This window comes from Dromiciops gliroides, chromosome 3, assembly GCF_019393635.1.
Source record: "Dromiciops gliroides isolate mDroGli1 chromosome 3, mDroGli1.pri, whole genome shotgun sequence".
Taxonomy (NCBI): Eukaryota; Metazoa; Chordata; class Mammalia; order Microbiotheria; family Microbiotheriidae; genus Dromiciops; species Dromiciops gliroides.
This window is the reverse complement of record NC_057863.1, coordinates 282,274,973-282,294,040: the sequence shown is the minus strand read 5'-3', so window position 1 is coordinate 282,294,040 and position 19,068 is coordinate 282,274,973. Positions and strand designations below refer to the sequence as shown.

General features: G+C 38.6%; 1 protein-coding gene across 1 annotated transcript in view; it reads left to right on the top strand.

The window, feature by feature from the left end:
- The window catches only part of LOC122751580 (cytochrome b-245 heavy chain), a 52,660-nt gene that overhangs the window by 3,719 nt on the left and 29,873 nt on the right, over positions 1–19,068 (top strand). The window contains exons 3-6 of the mRNA XM_043998682.1: positions 1,077–1,187; positions 12,379–12,463; positions 13,843–13,997; positions 15,530–15,720. Of these exons, the coding sequence (XP_043854617.1) occupies positions 1,077–1,187; positions 12,379–12,463; positions 13,843–13,997; positions 15,530–15,720 (542 nt within the window). The remainder of the gene's footprint in view (positions 1–1,076; positions 1,188–12,378; positions 12,464–13,842; positions 13,998–15,529; positions 15,721–19,068) is intronic.

The following is a 19,068-nucleotide window of genomic DNA, read 5'->3' as shown; positions in this document are numbered from 1 at the left end:
TCTCACTAAAAATGAGAAAGAAAGAAAAAAGTTTCTTACTTTTCGGGGTCTGCCCTTCCTGATTCAGATCCACAAAATCCACTTGTCCCCTTTCCTCCCTCTTTCCTCACCCATGATCAATACCTAGGACTTCTCACTGCCATGTTCCATGGTCTTCCATAACCCTTCAAAGTTAAAATTGGTTATGATAAATTAGCAATTACAGATGAGGAAGATGAGGCCTCCAATTACTTCCCAGGAAACACCAGAGCAATTTGTCTATAGATATGGGCCTCTATTTGTAGTTGAATTCAACTCTCAGGTCACATAAGAGGGAAGATCTTTGCCACAGAAAGCCAATAGAAGATACATTTTTGGGGAAGTGGGCTTTTGGGAGCTCTTCAAATCCTGTTCTGCAAGTAATCGCTCATGATTGTTGTGTATGGGAGACCTGCCCTCAGGCATCAATTTTTTTTTTTTAAATCCTTCCTCTCTCCTCATGATAACTTTGAGGAACTATCTAAATGACTACACCCAAATAAGCAGGTTAAGGGAAAACACAGTTCAAAATTATATTTTAACTTCAGGGTCTTTTCTTCATTAGATATAGAAATAATTCCTGTTGTCCTGAAGAACGCATTTGTGAATTACCTACAGAATTCCCTGTTTTGGGAAATGGTGGTTCAGGGAAGGCTTTTGTACTAAGGGAGACCTCCCTTTGTGATCCTGTTTCTCTCTGCCCCCTCCTTCCCACGTCCTGGAACTCTTTTAGCCGCTATAACCATAGGACAAAGCCCAGGAGATAGGAACTCAAAGGAAAGGTTGCTAACCTGATTAATAAGAATTTCATCTGAGTTAGCCTAATCAAGAATGAGGCCTTTTAAAAAGGTACTGCTTTCATACTTGTGAGAACCAGGGGCCCCTGCCGCCTGCCAAGAAAGAAAAGACCAGTTCAGAACTAAGTTGTGTTCAGGACCTATGAATCTACTCGTTTTCAAAACTCAACATTTATGCTAAAAAAAAATAATCCCTCCCCCCAAAAACCCCCAACCAACTACTTCTGGAATTCACTCCACCCCTATTGCATTGCATTCTAGCCTGCCCTGGCCTTAGCAAGAGCCCCTGCTGCTTGCCTAAATTTCAACTGCATGCTGATCCTGTTGCCTGTCTGCCGAAACCTGCTCTCCTTCCTCAGAGGGTCTAGTGCGGTAAGATCATGAAAAACTGATATTTGTTGTATCTGAGCCGCTCCTGTGCTATAAAGGAATCCACCGAATTCCTCACATTTTCGGATTTTCATATTTTAATGGCCCATCGCTCTTTCCCAGGAGTAAGCCAAACAAGGGGCCTCAGTTAGTCAGTCACTAAGCAAAAACATGGTTTCTGCTCTCAGAGGGCTGACATTCTAATGGGGAAATTTGTGTAGCTAGCTAGCTATACATATACATATACATTATACATATACATATATGTTTATGTGAAGCACATTGGATACAAACTGGGGCAGGGTGTGTGTGTGTGTGTGTGTGTGTGTGTGTGTGTATGTGTGTGTGTGTGTGTGTGTGTGTGTGTGTGTGTGTGTGTGTGTGTGTGTGATGGGAGTCCTTAGGTATTTCTCAGTAAAGATTTACACTCTCTCACACAGTCCAATTAGAATTAAAATGGTCTTTTATTTGGTGCCAGAGAAAGTGACAGAGAGAGAAGTCAAAGACTTAGCCTCAAGGGGAGGAGATGGCTTAGAAACCTCTTCCTCCTATAACACAAGGAAGGTCAAAACTTTTATAGAGGATGGATCGGGTGACTGCCTGACAATAGAAAGTCCCCTTTGGGGGTGGGGTGGAAAAGACTCCTGAGAGTCAGGGATTTTTCTTTTGGAATGATAGTCCCAACCTCTGGAGTTATCTCTGTCTTCTAGTTCAGGTAGTAGCCATGCCTAACTGACTTTCCTGCTATAGAATTTTATCTCCCCTTATTTCTTAGGTGTGTCCGTCCTGGTATCTAGCTGGTCAATCAATAGTCCCCTGATTCCTTGATATGTCTGTCCTGTTATCTGGTCATCTTTGGTTTTGCTTTTCACAGGAGAAATTCTTCTGAGTTATCCTAATGTCCTAATTTATCCTGATATTCTAATTTAGCGCCATGTCACATACATATACACATCACATATGTGTTTATGTACAATAGCATATATATAGTGTACACACATATACATATATGTTTATGTGTATATGTATGTGTGTGTGTGTGTGTGTGTGTGTGTGTGTGTGTGTATAATACTTTAATCCCCTAGCCTGCTAGTTCCTTCACTCTGAAGAGTAACTTTTGTTTATGCTGTATTCTTACTCTGGTGAGTGTGTGTGTGTATGTGTGTACTGGTAAATGCTTAATGACTCTCTCCAAAAAAAATGCAAAGGATAGACTTTTAAATTTAATTGGATTATTAACATTTTCTCTACCACTTTTTCAAATCTAGACCAGAGGGTCTACTGTTGAGATTGAAATTTAACAAGAAGGTAAACTAAGGTAGTTCTTTGTGCAAGGTAGACATTTATCAACAGGTGAATGCTGCTTGCCAGTAAATATATCTGTGGTTTACCTCCATTTAGACCAAAGATCCCAAGCAAATGGACTGCTCCCCCTTTATAGGTTTTGGGGATAACAGAACAAAGAACAGAACAGGGTAGATGGCATTATAGGATTGGGGACAATATGATGTGTTAGGCACAGGGTACAACATAATTGTTTAGAAATGTGGTAAGGAGGGTTAGCAGTGACCTCTCCCCCATCCGCCACCCCTTCTTTCCTCATGAGACTAAGAAGTGTTCATTGTCTGGGTCCAGGTGGGAGATACTGGGTTGGACATTTGGACGGCAGACCAGATATTCTTGAAGGATAGCTTGGTGGTATAAAGATATTAGGTCCTACTTCTTGTATTCACATACATCCCCTAAGGTCAAATTCCTCAAATTCCTTGAGACAAGAATAGATTAGTTATGAGTAAGAGAGCTAGATCTTTAAACTTAACCCATTACAAGGCCGCTGAATTTCTTTTTTTTAAATAAACATTTTTATTTAAAGTTTTGAATTCCAAATTCTACCCCTCCTCTCCCCCCTCCCTGAGGCAGTAAACAATCAGACATAGGTTATATATGTGCAATTATGTAAAATATGACCAATTAGTCATTTTGTATTAGAAAACAAAAGAAAAAGAATAAAAGTGAAGAATAGCAGGCTTCAGTCTGTGTTCAATCAATGTCAGTTCTTTCTCTGGAGGTGGCTAGTATGCCATCTAGGTGTGGTTTAATCTCATCAGTCCTTCAGTAATCTAGACAAAAGAATCTATCTCCATTGCTTTTGTACCTTTGGGTTAGTCCCAGATGAGATTTGATGAAGGTGGGGGAATGGACTGCAGCAAGGACTGATCTCTGAGTCCTCCCAGAAATCGATTATTAATAATTATTTTCTCACAGCAACATGTGACCAACGACACTCCTGAATGTGGTCAAAACCATAATCTAATATAATTGGGAAATATTTTACAAGATAAATTAAAATGCAATAAAACACAGATAATATTGCATTTTAAAACTAAGTCAATATGTGTATGCAGCAAAGATCCTTATGTATGGGTTAGTGACTTCCTTTTCCATTTGCCCTTGATGCCATTGGTCTAGACAATCAACCAAACAGTAAATCAAGTTGTAATTTGTAGGTTTGATGATTTCTGAGGTTGTAAATGTTCACACTGAAATTTTAGTCACTGACTCTCCAAAGCCCATTGGAGTATACCCCTGCTCCAGCTCCTCTTTGAAGATACATTCTCTTTCCTGGCTCCCCTCACTCCCCTCTTCTTTCCTCTCCTCTGATAATCCATGCTAGAGGAAGTGAATAATGGGAAATAGGCAAAGTATTCATCAGGATAGTCTATGGAGAAATCTCAGTTACAACATGGAGCTAATTTGCAACCTCAGTGCATTGCAGTCAGGCTATCATCTCTAGTTAGCAATCTGTTTGTGATGGCAGATCTCATTGTGGGCCTTCATGGAATCAATAGTTAAGGAGGGCAGGAGAGGCACAGGAAGAGAAAGAGAGACAGGGACAGAGATAGAAACAGCAAGAGTTTAGACCTGTGATTTCATTGCTTATGGGGCATTCCCAAGTAAGGAAACTCTATCAATATAGGTTGGCATCTTTTCAGCAATTAGTAGTTTTAGAGTTATCCAGAGGGCTGAGAATCACTGTGCCCAAGATCACACAGCCAGTATATGTCAGAGGCTGCATTTGAACCCAGGTCTTCCTTACTGTAAGTCTGACTCTACATTGACTATAACACTAATAATAACATGGTGTTATGGAATGAACATTGCCCTAGGAGTCAGAACTCTGTCCTAGGCCTGGATCTACTGATAATTAGATGTGTGACCTTGACAAAGTAATACAATATGTCTGAGCCTCAGTTTTCCCCTTTGTAAATTGGAGTAACAATAATTGTACTAAATGAAGGAGGCTGGATTACTGGATCACTCTAAGGTCCTTCAGAGTTCTAAGAGTCTAAAATTTGGGGCTCACAGGTAGCTCACCACAGAATAAGGAAGCACAGTGCTCTGGGCACTGCTTTGGGGCAGTGTGGAAGAGGGGGAAGTAGGAGCCAGTTGCTTGGACTTATTAGGGGAAGTAGAGCTGAACTCAAGAATTCTGACTTTTCATCTCGTGGTTTCCTTAGTACACCAGGCAGAAATGGTCCTGATATGGAGCTTTGCTTTAAGCAATATGAAGACACAGTTAAGTGGACAATCAGTCATACCCAGTGAAGCCAGTATATATTTCCCCCATTAAACTGTGAACTCCTTGAGAATAGAAACTTTTTGTTTCTTTTGCTTTTTGCCTTTCTTTGTTTTTCTAGAACTTAGCACAGGGCCTGGCATATAGTAGGTGCCTAATAAATGCTTGTTGACTTACAAATCATATATTTACTCTCTTTTTGGAGATGGGGGGAGGGACAAGCTATATCCCCAAGGGAATATGCTCCCCTGGATGAAAACTCTGCACCCAATATGTCCAGCAGCCTTTCTTTGGATTTCTTTGGATATATCCTTTGGATTTTTTTTGGGTTCCCAACAGTACCAAATAGAGCCCAGAAGATACATGAGTGATTGATTTATTGTTCCAGGACAGTTGCTCTGACTTATTAGTGGCTGTTGGTTATTTTTTTTCTTTTTAAAAAAATCAAATGTATCACCTATTTGCCAGTTTATTTTTCAACATCTTGAACATATAGAACCAGGTGAAATAATATTTGTATAGCACTTAGCATAGTGCCTGACACATAGTAGGTGCTATATAAATGATAGTTATTGTTGTTGTTGTTATATATGCCTCTCACATAACTGAAAGCTTCAAAAGAACTCTTATTTTTATCACTGTGGATCCACCATCAACCAATGCATATTGAATGCCTTCCACACTATTCATCATTCACCACTCAGGAAGTTTCATGAGTTTTGTGAGGAGGGGAGGGGAGGAAGAGAAATAATGCAGTGGCCAACCTTTTGTTAACCAGGCCATCCCTGCTCAGTATGACTGGTTTTAGATCCACCCTTTCCAAGCCCGTCCTCAAAGACCTTTCCACTTTGCAAGACCTTCCTGGGTTTCTGTTCTACTTCTATAGGCCTCAGAAAACCCAAGGTCATCTCCATTTCACAAGAGTTTACCCTTGGAACTTCCCGTCTATGCCACTTAAATGTCCAAACATATCATTTAGCATTTTAAACCGGACCCCAAAAGCATGTTCTGAAGGCTTTCAACATCATATGTAATTTAAACTCCTCACCAAAACTTAGGGTTGTTGTTTTTTTTTCTTCAATGAAAGACTGAGAGATTCATTATTGTGGAAAGCCCAAAGATCATAAAAATCTGTGAATTTGTTTTGTTGGATGCTGTGTATTTCTATATGTTATTAAGTACTTGCTTGAGCTGGGTTTTTCATAACTAATTTGCAAGCTGTCAAGGGTCAAGGTCCATGATGAGTAATTCAAATTTTATTTACTCTATGTTATATATAATAGGCATTTAATAAATGTTGTATGATGCAATATATTTAAAACTTTTGTGTTTACTCAAATGTTGTACTTATGTAAATATAGGAGTGTAGCATCCAAAAAAAATAGGGTAGTAAGATATTTTTTTTTTATTGTGGATATGATGGATTTTTCTTCTATTATGAAGTGCTATCCTGTACATCTTCATTTTGTACTGAAAATACTGTGTAACTATTGAATAGTAGCATAAGTATTTTAATGGATTTCATTTGTTTTTCAACTGAAAATTTTTGAACCTTAAATTTTCAATATTCCTTGGATTACATCTAGAGATTATTAAATAATGAGAAAAGCCATTTGGTTCTCATTCCTCTTCCTGTGTGGATATTTTAGCTTATGGATTATATATGTTAAATTGATTCTTTTCTATGAATAGTCTCATAACTTTGATCATGGAAAACATATGGCATATAATTAACTTGTGCCAAATTATACTTTCTTCCAATCTGTCAAAAGAAAAAATGATGAGGATGATGATATTTGCTATTGATGATGGCAATAACGTGGGTAAGATGATAAAAATACTACAGATTCATAATGTAACAATTGTTTTTATTTAAATTCAGCAAGAAGATATCAACATTTTTTTAAAAACTCAGCTTAAAGGCAGAACAGGAAAGAGTGCAGTGGTTGTTGGCTAGGCAACAATAGATAGATAATAGATGATAGATACACACATATATACATATACTTTAAAATTTTGTGTATGTATATGTATGATATTAGCACATATTAAGATATCATAAGTTATATTTATATTTCAAATATATTTTATAAATGTTATATATAGATATGTACATGTGATGTTAGGAAAAATATTTACTCACTTTTTTTTTTAACCAGGTATGTTATTATTTCATGCATATGGGAACTTATGGTGAGGGAACTCCCTCTATCATAGCATATCAGCAATAGCTCTGCAATTTACAGTCTTAGAAAGTTGCCCAGAAAGCATTGAGAGGTTATATGAATTGCCCAGGGTTACACAACCAGTTGACTTAGGAGTAGGACTTGAACCCAGGGCTTCCTGACTTTGAAGCTGGCTCTTCATCTGCTGTAGTGCACTTCCTTTCCCATCTTTTGATCACGTCCACATGAAATATTCAATTCCATTCACCAAACTTATGATGACATAAATAACACAATCTCAAACTTGAGGAATTTCCATTTTACTGGATAGAATCAGGGGAGGGGAAGAAGAGATTGTTCTATGTGTGCAAGTATGCGTGCAAGAATCATGGGATTGCAAAGCATTTGGCATGTTTTCTTTTTTGTTCCTTCACAATGACTGTTCAAAGTCAATCCCATTTCCCCATTTTGGTTGATTGGGTGTTGTTCTTTGTTCTTGAAAAGGACCAAAGTGACAGCACTAAGTGAGAGTCAAATTATAGAGGTTTGTGGAGGTTTAGTGACTTGACTAGGGTCACACAGCTAGTAAATGTGTGAGGCAGGAATTCTGACTCCAAGCCCAATACTCTGTGCACTGTGCCAACCTGGTTGCCGGGGGAGCAAAGGAGAAGTCCAGATGAGATGCTCTAAAAATATTTGTGGAGTGTTAAGGGCTAAAATTCTAGCTAGTCTGTCTAAAATATCTAATGAGTGGTCGCCAATAAATTATAAGCTTTAGCAAGAGTTAGACTTTTAAGCATTTATTAAGGAGAATAAGAATTTGGTAAAGAGAGAGAAAAAGGCCTAGATTCCTATCTATTAAAGGGAGAGCACATTTCTAGCTCCGCTCTCCACCAGAGTCCTCCGGAAAGAGAGCGAGCCTGAGCGCCAGTCTCTTCCTTCCTCCTCCCACTAGCCCGCGTCACTTCCTGACTCCTGGTCTTGCCCTCAAAGACCTTCCCTTCATGGGCAGAACTCTTCTACAGTAAGTATCCAGCAGGTGGCGTTATTCCAATCGTTACAGGAGAAAGAGATTACTTTCAGCTGAGAAGATGAGGGATGACTGCAGAAGAAATAACCTAAGAGCTGTATCTTGAAAGGAAGAAAGGAGGATAAAAGAATAAGCATTTATTAAGTGCCTGCTATGTACCAGGCACTGTGCTAACTGTTTTACAAATATGATCTCAAGGGTCTCTGAAAGGCAGTGACAATGGGTTTAGGATAAGTCAGAAGAAGTTTCTCCTGTGAGAAGCAAAACCAAAGGTGACCAGATAACAGGACAGACACATCTAGGAATTAAGGGACTATTAAAGTTTGGCTTGGTCAACTAGATATCAGGACTGACACACCTAAGAAGTAAGGAGAGAAAATTCTATAGCAGGAAAGTCAATGAGGTGTGGCTACTACTTGAGCTGGGAGACAGATAAACCCGGAAGTCAGGACTATCATTCCTAAAGAAAAATACCCCTGACTCTGTGTTTTCTAAAATATTTCTACTTATAAATTAATGGCTATTGCACCAGTTTAGGCAGTAAGCATTTAATATTAATTAATATTACATATTATTAAAGTATTGACTGCATGTCTCCCTAAATTCCCCACTAGCCAAAGGCTTATAGGCTTATAGACCTAACAATTACATAACCCTAAGAAACAGCTTCTGATCCAAGAGGGTGAGGAGAGAGAGAGAGAGAGAGAGAGAGATCATCAACCAACAGCCTTCCCAAGCCAAGATGGCGACAACACCCAGCCTTGAGTGGTCTGAGGCTTTTATCCTCTTTGGACAGAGGCAGGTTACTATACATTGATCAAATCTAATTGATCAACATCATTTAATTCCATTGGTTGACATGACTTGAGGGTGGTCCATATTAAAACGAGCTGTACAGATGACATCAGGGGGAAGTGTGCAAAAAGACTTTCCCCTAAGATACTCAAGGCAAAATCCCATTATCTAGCTGTGGCTTAATCCCATCCGATCAATTTAGCTAAAATGAAAGAAGCTACATCTCCATTTCTATTGTACCTTTGGGCTGGTTCTGAAAGAGATTAGTTAAAGTTCCTGAACTGAACTTTCTGAAATGGGAGGAAGAAAGGGTTAAAACTGATCTGGGTCACCCCAAGAAAACTCGTTATTAATAATTATTTTCTCACAACTCTCAGGAATCTTTCCCCATCCCACCTCTAAAAAGAATTTTGCCTTGTCAGTTGGTCACCCCATCTATCTTCTATAAAAACTTTGGCATTTCTGCTGTTCTGGGAGAAAGAGGTTTTAAAGCCATGCCCTCCCCTTAAGTCTAAGTCTTTGACTTCCCTCTCCAACTTTTTCTCTAGCGCCTAATAAAGGACCATTTTAATTCTAATTGGACTGTATGAGAGAGTGTAAATCTTGACAGAGGAATACCTTAGGACCCCCACACCTAAAGAGGTGTGACAGGCAGAGATGAGTCATCTGTGGGATATAGCTTGCAAAAAAGAAAAGCGTAGAGAGATATGGCATAGCTTGTCAGGTTCAAGGAAGAATTACCAAATCATTTTGGCTAGAATGTAGCCTGTATGAAGAAGAGTCACGTGAAATGAAGTTGGAATTGTAGGTTGGTGCTGGATTGTGAAGGGTCTTAAGCTCTGGGTTAACAAGATTCTATTTTGTTCTACAGGTAAGAGTCACCAGCTTCCAACCTCCTTATTCCTCCCACCTACTGAAGGCTTTTAGACTGAGCAATGATATAGCTTGTTTTTTTCCTTAACAAGATTTTTTTTTTGTCTCAAATTGTTTTTTTTTTAATTTTTACAAGAATTTATTCTCTCTTCTTCCTATGTACCCTCTCTAATTGAACAATAGTAATAAAAACTCATGACAAATATGCATTGTCTAGAAAAACAAATCCCCACATTGACCATGTCCAGAAATGCTTGTCTCATTCTAGCTTTTAAGATCACTGCCTCACTGACAGGAGGTGGGTGGCATGATTCATCTTTAGGCCTCTGGATTAATGGTTTACCACTGCATTAGTCTGAGTTCTGAAGTCTTTAAAAATTGTTTTTCTCCATTATGTTGTTATTGTGTAAATTCTTCCCCTATCTCTGCTCACTTTGCAGCATCAATTTATATAAGTCTGTCCATTTTATAATTTCTTATAGCATAACCACGTACTACAGCTTGGTTAGTTATTCCCCAATAGGGAGATATCTCTTGGTTTCTAGTTTGGGACTACTGCAATAGCCTAGAAAGATAATTTGAATGATGGCAGCATGGATGGAGATAAGGGGACAAATTAATAGGGGAGAGTTGACAGGACTTGGCAACTGAGCAAATAATGGAGACAGCAAAGTCTAAAGAGACTCTAAAGTTTTGAATATATAAATGTCTGAGGGAGCAGCTAGGTGGCACAGTGGATAAAGCACCGGCCCTAGATTCAGGAGGATCTGAGTTCAAATCCAGCCTCAGACACTTGACACTTACTAGCTGCGTGACCCTGGGCAAGTCAACCCTCATTGCCCTGCAAACTAACTAACTAACTAAATAAAATTCTAAACTGTTTAATATATATGTATGTATATGCATGTATATACATATGTACATACACACACATACATATATATATATAGAAGTGTCTGAGAGATGGTGGTATCATCAACAGAAAAGGGTAAATTTTGTAAAGGGATCATTTTGAGAAGACTATGAGGACTATGAATTCAACTGGGGACATATTAAGTTTGAGATTAAAATAGAACAATCAGGTGGAGATGTCCTGTTTGAGTCATAGAGAATGGATAAAGGTGGGTACCATGAGAATGGCACCTTAGGTTTTCACGGAGAGAAGCCCAGCTTCTCCTGCCAGCTCTCTGGTGCTATGTTGTTGAATTGAATTAAATTGTTGATGCAAGAACAAATTGTCAATCCTCCTTTTGAAAACCTACAGAGAAAAGGAACCCATGACCTTCAGAGGCATTATACATTTTAATTTCCCCAATCGAAAGGAAGTGTTTCCTTCCATCAAGCCTAAATCTGCTTCTTTCCTAATTCTGCTCTTTGGAGCCAAATGGAATACATTGAATCTCCCTTTCACAAGATAGCTCTTATAATACTGGCCCATAGTATCACATCCCCCATAAGTCATTTCTTCTTCAGGATAAATATTCTTGTAACCCTGAATCATAGTCTCCAAGTCCCTTCAACACCCTGGTAGAACTGCTCTAGATATACTTCAGTTTGCTGAGTTTCTTCCTCAAAAGCTGGACACTTTACTACTCACAATGCAATCTAAGATTTCCATAGCTGTTTTTGCCTACCTTGACACACTATTGACTCATAGTAAACTTATGGCACACTAAAACCTCTTTTTTTTTTTTTAATACAGATTTGACTAGCCACATCTAGAAGCAGCTGGTAGTACAGTGAATAGCACACTGAGCCTAGAATCAGGAAGACCTAAGTTAAAATTCAGCCTTAGATACTTAATAGCTGTTGTGACTCTGAGCAAGTCAGTTTCCTCAACTGTAAAATGGTGATAATGATAGCACTTCTTAGAGTTGTTGAAAGGATCAAATGACATAATATTTGTAAAGTGCTTAGCACAATGAATGGCATCTAGCAGGTACTTGATCAAAGCTATTTCCTTCCTTCCACATCTTCCCCAACCATTCTTCCCATCCCATGTGCTCCAGTCACTTGGCTATTGCTCACTTCTTTCTTATAGAAGCTGCATAGTAATGTCCAGAAAAGGAAAGCAGAAATAGAAAGAGGATGGCACAGCACCAGATAGCGCCCTTATCCTATGGTATAACTTCCTGGACACACTTGGGCAGGTTTTCCTATTCTTTCTTAGTCCTAGAGAGTTGAGCAATCTGATTTCTGGTAGTGGGTTTCACAAATTCTGGTTCACATGTCTCCTTTCTTGGAAGACTCCCCAGTCTTTAGGATTTCCATATAGATGAAAAAGGCAATGTAGAAGCACCAAATACATTTATCATTTGGGGTTCATACATTACTCAAGGTCATGGTGACAGAACAATGAATCTAAAGGTCCTTAAACCCTAATGGAAATTTTAATAACAAATTCACAGTAATCCTCCAATTGTGTTTACCTAGTCACAGATAGTGATGAGGTATCTGGGCACCTCAGTAGTTAAATTTATCATAGAAAAAAATTTGAAGTCAAATGTCAACTTGACATTTTCATGGGATATGAAAAATTCAAATGTGACAATTACATGTGATAGGAAGAATTCAAAATATTAGTATGAAATATTCAGAATCACATTTTTAATCTCAGCCAGTGAATAGATTGAGAGGTTGGCTTCCTAACCCAAGTTACATTTGTATAAAATTCTGAGTTCCCTGGATGACAGTTCAGTGTCACTACTTGAAACCTCTGTCAATTTTTTTTAAATTATGATTTCTTGCTTTTAGTGTTGTTCAACTCGGATCCGGAGACAATTGGACAGGAACCTGACCTTTCATAAAATGGTGGCATGGATGATTGCCCTTCACACTGGTAAGATTTTTGAGAACCTTTTTAACTTTAGACTTTATGAAATGAGGAATAGAGGTTTTACACATTAAAAAAAATAGTTGGTTAGTCTCTCATGGGGGACAGCTTTCACAGGTAATGTCAGATCTAAGGGGATTCACCCATTGTCTTCCTTTCTTTAAAATATTCAACCTACACTGTGAATGACTTGACTATTCTCAGCAATACAATGATCCAGGACAATCCTAAAGACTCCAGAGAAAGAACTGATATTGATTGAATACAGACTGAAGCATGCTATTTTTCACTTTCTTTGATTTTTTTTCTTTTATTCAAGTTCTCTTTTACAAAATGACTAATATGGTAAAGTTTTACATTATTGCACATGTGTAACACATATCTGATTGCTTACCACCTCAAGGAAGGGAGAGGGAAGGAAGGGAAGGACAAATAAAAAGTAGAACTCAAAACTATAAATAAAAACGTTTATTTATTTTTTTAAATTAAACATACTGGGGCAGCTAGGTGGCACAGTGGATAGAGCACTGGCCTTGGAGTCAGGAGTACCTGAGTTCAAATCCAGCCTCAGACACTTAACACTTACTAGCTGTGTGACCCTGGGCAAGTCACTTAACCCCAATTGCCTCACTAAAAAAATAAAAATTAAAAAAAAATAAACATACTTCCTGCTATTCTATCGTCAGATTGCTATTCCTTTAGCTTTGGAATGTCTCCCTGTGAAAGGTCTAATCTTAGGCCTCCAAAGTCCTGCTTGACTCACAGAGGAAGATGAGAGAGTAAGGGACATATCTAATTTGCTTTCAGAAACCAAACATAATAGAGCTGGAAGGCTCTTTTAAGCTCATAAGATCATAGAATCATAGATTTAGAGTTAGAATGGAAATCAGAGGCCATGTAGTCCAATTCCCCCTCTCCCCTCCATTTTATAGGTGAGGTTTAAATGTACAGTTTAAATGACTTGCCCAGGCTCACACAATTAGTAGCTGAGTTTGGACTAGCCTATCTTCTTATTTACAGTCTAGTGGCACTCTTTCCCCTATGGGATATGTGGAGATCCTTACCCTCCTCCCATCCCCAGCATGTCAACCACTTTCCATATGATACAGTCAAGGGTTACTTCTTGGGTATGTATCTTTTTTTTTTTTTTTTTTAGTGAGGCAATTGGGGTTAAGTGACTTGCCTAAGGTCACACAGCTAGTAAGTGTTAAGTGTCTGAGGTCGGATTTGAACTCAGGTACTCCTGAATCCAAGGCCGGTGCTCTATCCACTGCGCCATCTAGCTGCCCCGTTGGGTATGTATCTTAACAGGAATTTGCAAAAAAAAATCACTCAGTTGTTTTTGTTTTAATATATATATTTCTCTTTTCTTTTCACCTCTTCAGCAATTCATACCATTGCTCATCTCTTTAATGTGGAGTGGTTGGTGAATGCCAAGTCCAAAATTCACTCTGATAATTATTCAATTGCCCTCTCTGCCTTTGAAGATAATCCATCTCTTGGCCAAACTTATGTTAATTTTGTTGAAAAGCCATATAAGGTAAGCATCCTTCTGCCCTGACCAGTGTTTTAAAGGAGCCAAATTGATTGGTACTGAGTATTGGATCCCAGAATATGTAGTACTCTGGCTAAAAAAAACAAAAAGGCTCATTGTTTCTTACTTAGAGAGCAAGAGAGGAATGTGGTAAAGATTCAGAGGAATAGGAGACCTTTGTAGATTGAATGACTACTGATGGGGAGTGTGTATGGCTAGTGGTGGGAGGGGGAGACAAAAGGGGTACCCTTCTGTGGTCAGAGGAGACTGCACCTGTGCACTGTTGAAGTTATCCAATGGAATCATTTTAGAAGTCCAAATAATTCAGAACAGAAAAGAGCAAAAATTACTCTCCAACTCAAAACATCTTGGAACTAGCCTTTTTCCTTGCTGGTTTTCATGGAATAGAAAAAGACTGGTTGACTTTTTTTTTCATTACTATGCAACCCCCCTCAACAAAACACACACACACACACACACACACACACACACACACACACACGCAGACAAAACAAAACAAAAACCCAACACATCAAAAAATTCTTGTAGGTGCAGCTGGGCTACAATAATGCAGGGACTGAAAGAAGTCTTTTCTCCATTTGTTCATTTATTTATTTGTGCATACATGCATTCATTAAAAATAATTAGGGCTCTGGTGCAAAGAATTATATTAATTCCTTGACAGAGTGGGGTGGGGAGGTGGGCAGGGATAAGTCATTACCCTTTTGGAATATATTAGGTATCTAAGGCTCAAATCTGTATAATTAGAAGGGCCATTCTTGAGATTACTACTCCAGAAGAGAATTGACCAAAATATATTTGAAAAATCAAACTGTAGTTCTGTTTCAAGTCAAGATAAATGGGGAGAGAAAGAGAATATCAGCTGCCTCCAGGACAGCTACCAATCTGCATTTTTAAAAAATTATTAAACTCAAGATTAAGTCTTGCAGTTTAGCTACAGAAGGCTTTTGCTCTTCTCTTCTCTTTTCTACTCTTCCCTTCTCTCTTCTTTTCTTTCCTCCTCCCTTTTTCTTTCTTTACCTTCATTCTTTTCTTTTTTTCTCCTTTTGGTTCTTCCTTTTGTTGCTTCCTTCCTTTTTTCTCTTTGTTTGTCTTTATTTGTCTTCTTTTCTTCCCTCCCTCTTTCCTTTCTTCCCTTTTGCTTCCTATCTCTTTCTTCTTTTTTCTCTTTCCCTTTTTTCTTTCTTCCTCCCTTTCTTCTCTTTCTTTCTTCCTTCTTCCCTCCCTTCCTCCCTGCCCCCTTCCTTCCTTCCTTCCTTCCTTCCTTCCTTCCTTCCTTCCTTCCTTCCTTCCTTCCTTCCTTCCTTCCTTCCTTCCTTTCTTTCTTTCTTTCTTTCTTTCTTTCTTTCTTTCTTTCTTTCTTATGTCGCAGGGTTTTAAAAAGAAGAAAAAGTAGAGAATAGTCTCAGGAGTATAAGACCTTTGACCACCCCCAGGTGATGGTTTTCATCTGCAGCTGCTTCCCCATTACCTTTGCTAACACAAAACCACAATGGTTTTCTCCTTATATTTTATAGAACCCTGAAGGTGCCTTGTATGTGGCTTTCACTTACTTAGCAGGCCTCACTGGAGTTGTTATTACATTGTGCCTCATACTGATCATAACTTCCTCTACCAAAACAATCCGGAGGTCTTACTTTGAAGTTTTCTGGTTCACTCATCACCTTTTTGTTATCTTCTTCATTGGCCTTGCCATCCATGGAGCTGGGTGAGTAATGAACTAGTAATGAACTCCACTGAGTGTCTAAGAATTAATAGTTTGAATATTTATGGTAAAGAGTGGTAAGAGGACAGCTGAGCTCCCAGCATAGGTCAGTATGTTTACTGCTGTGAGTTGTCATAAAAATGAACTTGATTTGTACTATACTGTAAAGAGCACTAGGCATGATTTTGAATCCTGATTGTGATAGACTAGCTATGTGATCATGGTCAAGTAACTTATCCTTTATGAAACTCAATTTTCTCACCTGTAAAATGGGAACAGAGGCAGCATTGTATAAGGGATAGAATGCTGGGCTTGGAGTAAAAAAGACCTGGCTTCAAATCCCACCTTTGATATTGGTTGTGTGACTCTGAGGATGTCATTTAATCTCTATGTGTCTCAACTCCCTAGCATTTATCCACTAAATGAAAAATATGTTAAGATAGGGGCAACTGGGTGGTACAGTGGATAGATAGAACACTGGGCCTGGAGTCAGGAGGACCTGTGTTCAAATCCAGCCTCAGACACTTACTAGCTGTGTGACCCTGGGCAAGTCACTTAGCCCTGTTTGCCTTAGTTTCCTCATCTATAAAATGAGCTGGAGAAGAAAATGGCAAACCAATCCAGCATCTTTGTCAAGAAAACCCCAAATAAGGTCACAAAGACTCAGACACAACTAAAACAACTGAAGAGCAACAACTAAGATCTCCAATGGTGAATACTTTTGACATGAGAATTTCCCTACATTCATGAAATCACATACCCTGGACACATGTATATGTGTAAAATAGGGCTAACAAGGGACAGCTAGGTGGCACAGTGGATAGAGCACCAGCCCTGGAGTCAGGAGGATCTGAGTTCAAATCTGGTTTCAGATACTTGACATTAACTGTGTGACCCTGAGCAAGTCACTTAACCCCAATTGCCTCATCCCCCCCCCAAAAATAGGGCTAACAAAACTTATCCTACCTCTTTCTCAGGGTTTTGAGGGACATACTTGTAGACTTTAAAGTGACTTTTGTAAATGAGGTTATTATTGATGAAGATTGAAATTCAATTCTAACACATTAAACAATTACTATGCACAAAACTTCTCCACTAGTTATTGAGGGTACAAAGATTAAAAAAAAAATCCCTTCCCTTAAGGAGATTACAATCTAATAACAATCCAGTTTCTGACTCATTCCTTTTCATATGGAGCATACATGGAGGTTGCTTATTTCAAACTTAACCACATAACTGGTTAAGTGAGCCTTTTTGCAACTTAACAAACAGAGTATTGGTTGGGAGTCTAAGAAATAATGATTGTGTTCCCTCTGTATTATTCAAAAGGAAGTTAGGTTTGGAGTTAGAGTATAAATAGTGGTTGTATGTCAATGAGTTTGATTTATTATGAGAAGTTCTCTTTTGTATAAGCTTCCTTTTTTTTCCTTTTAAATTCAGTTTTTCACTAAGAACAACCAGCTCACCTACAAAGAAAGGGAGTGAACCTGGGATCACCCCAATGGGCCATTTTGTGAGACTATTGGAGGATGGGGAAAGAGCATGTTCTCCTTGCTTCTCTATATAGTCAGATAGACTTTACACAGTCAGGCCAGAAGAAGCATGACCCAGGGTGTGGAAAGGAGAAGGCAAGAAAAAGAGGAAGGGAGAAAGGGTGAGGAGTGTCAGGATTAGGCAATTATTTCCTAAAGACAGTCTCCCTCAGTGCTCCCTGGCTAAGTGAGCTAGGGTAAAGTTATCTCAAAATGGAACAGGCAATGTTACAAGTTATTGAGTTCCCCATCATTGAAAGCTTTAGATAGAATAGATTCATGCTTAAATATTAGAGATCAAAGGGACATTAAAGCCCCTCATTTTGCATATGAGAAAACTGAGACCTGGGTAGGGGCAGGAGCTGGGAAGTGACTTTCCCAAGCTCACACAGCTAAAGTTAAATCTGGGTCTAGAAGCCAAGTTTTCCTGATTCTTATGGACAATGCTCTTCTCATTATGGTATCTAGAAGTAGAGTGGGTTGACCACTCATCTGGATGTCATAGAAAGGATTCCTTGTTCAGATATGAATTGGACCAAATAGCCTCTGATGTCCCTTGTACAGGAATGTCCAAGAATTTTCTCCCCTCTATACCTTAGAAGGAGATTAGTGAAGAAGAACTAGCAGTCAGACTGGCAACCTCTCCTGTCCAGGACACAGTAGCCACTGCCTGGATTTGATCTTTTATCTGACCCTACTTCATCTACTCCAACCAGATCTCCCTGATATAGTCAGTTATCAGTTGCCTTTTACAGTCCCCAAGGTAAGCTGTCCTCTACAAATGTCTTCTAGCTCTAGTTGCAACTTGTGCTTACTAGTTGCAGGTATTGTAATAAGCCCTGGGGGATACTAATAGAAAAAAGGGAAAGTTCCTGACCTCAAGGAACTTACATTTAAATGGGGAGATGAGGCATAGAGTGGTGATCCTCAGTGAAATGTGAAGTTGCAAGGGTATAATCAGTCACAAAGAGATAGGTTCACATGTGAAACTTCTCATTTAATATATGAGGAAAACCAAACCTAGAGAGGTTCAAGAACTTGGTCATGGTCACACAGCTAATTGATAGTCTTCAAATGAAATGTTCATAAAGTGAATAGAGTCATTAGCATCGATTTAAATTCCCCAAAGCAAAACATGATAAAAGCTTTTCTCTCTAAAGCATCACTCCCAGAAACCAAGTCATCATGCACCTTAGGGACCTAGCCTTTCATGGGCCCCTGAGACTCAGAGATTGTTGGGAGTAGCTATATCTATGAGTGCTTTTAAAGAGTACTTTTTAAAAAGGAGAACTCTTCATTTCCTTAAAGCTTAATGTTTTTCAATTAATTCCAATATTTAAGTTTTATTTATTTCTTTTTTGATGTTTAAGTTCTTTGATTTTTTGTTTTTTGTTTTTTTAATAGGAAGATCAGACCTTTTTGAATAAGCTGTTGTTTATCTGTTACTTAAAAGCAAAAATGATTTTAGGGAAACAAAACCAACAGGATGGGGAAAATTCATTTCCCCCTTAAATAAAAGATTTGGTTTATTTTGCTATTGCAGAATTACCTACCAGAAATAACAAATTTCTCTGTATTTCCAGTGCCACAGTACGCATTTTTCCTACTGATGGAGTGCATGTATCATTTCCCCTTTTGCCACTCTATCTTTTGCAGAATCTGATTATTTTACTAACCAAAATTTATGTTTCTGTAGTTATATAAAAGTACTACAGATATTCCTTAGAAAAGAAAGGTACAGGGGCAGCTAGGTGGCACAGTGGATAGAGAACCGGCCCTGGATTCAGGAGGACCTGAGTTCAAATCCGGCCTCAGACAC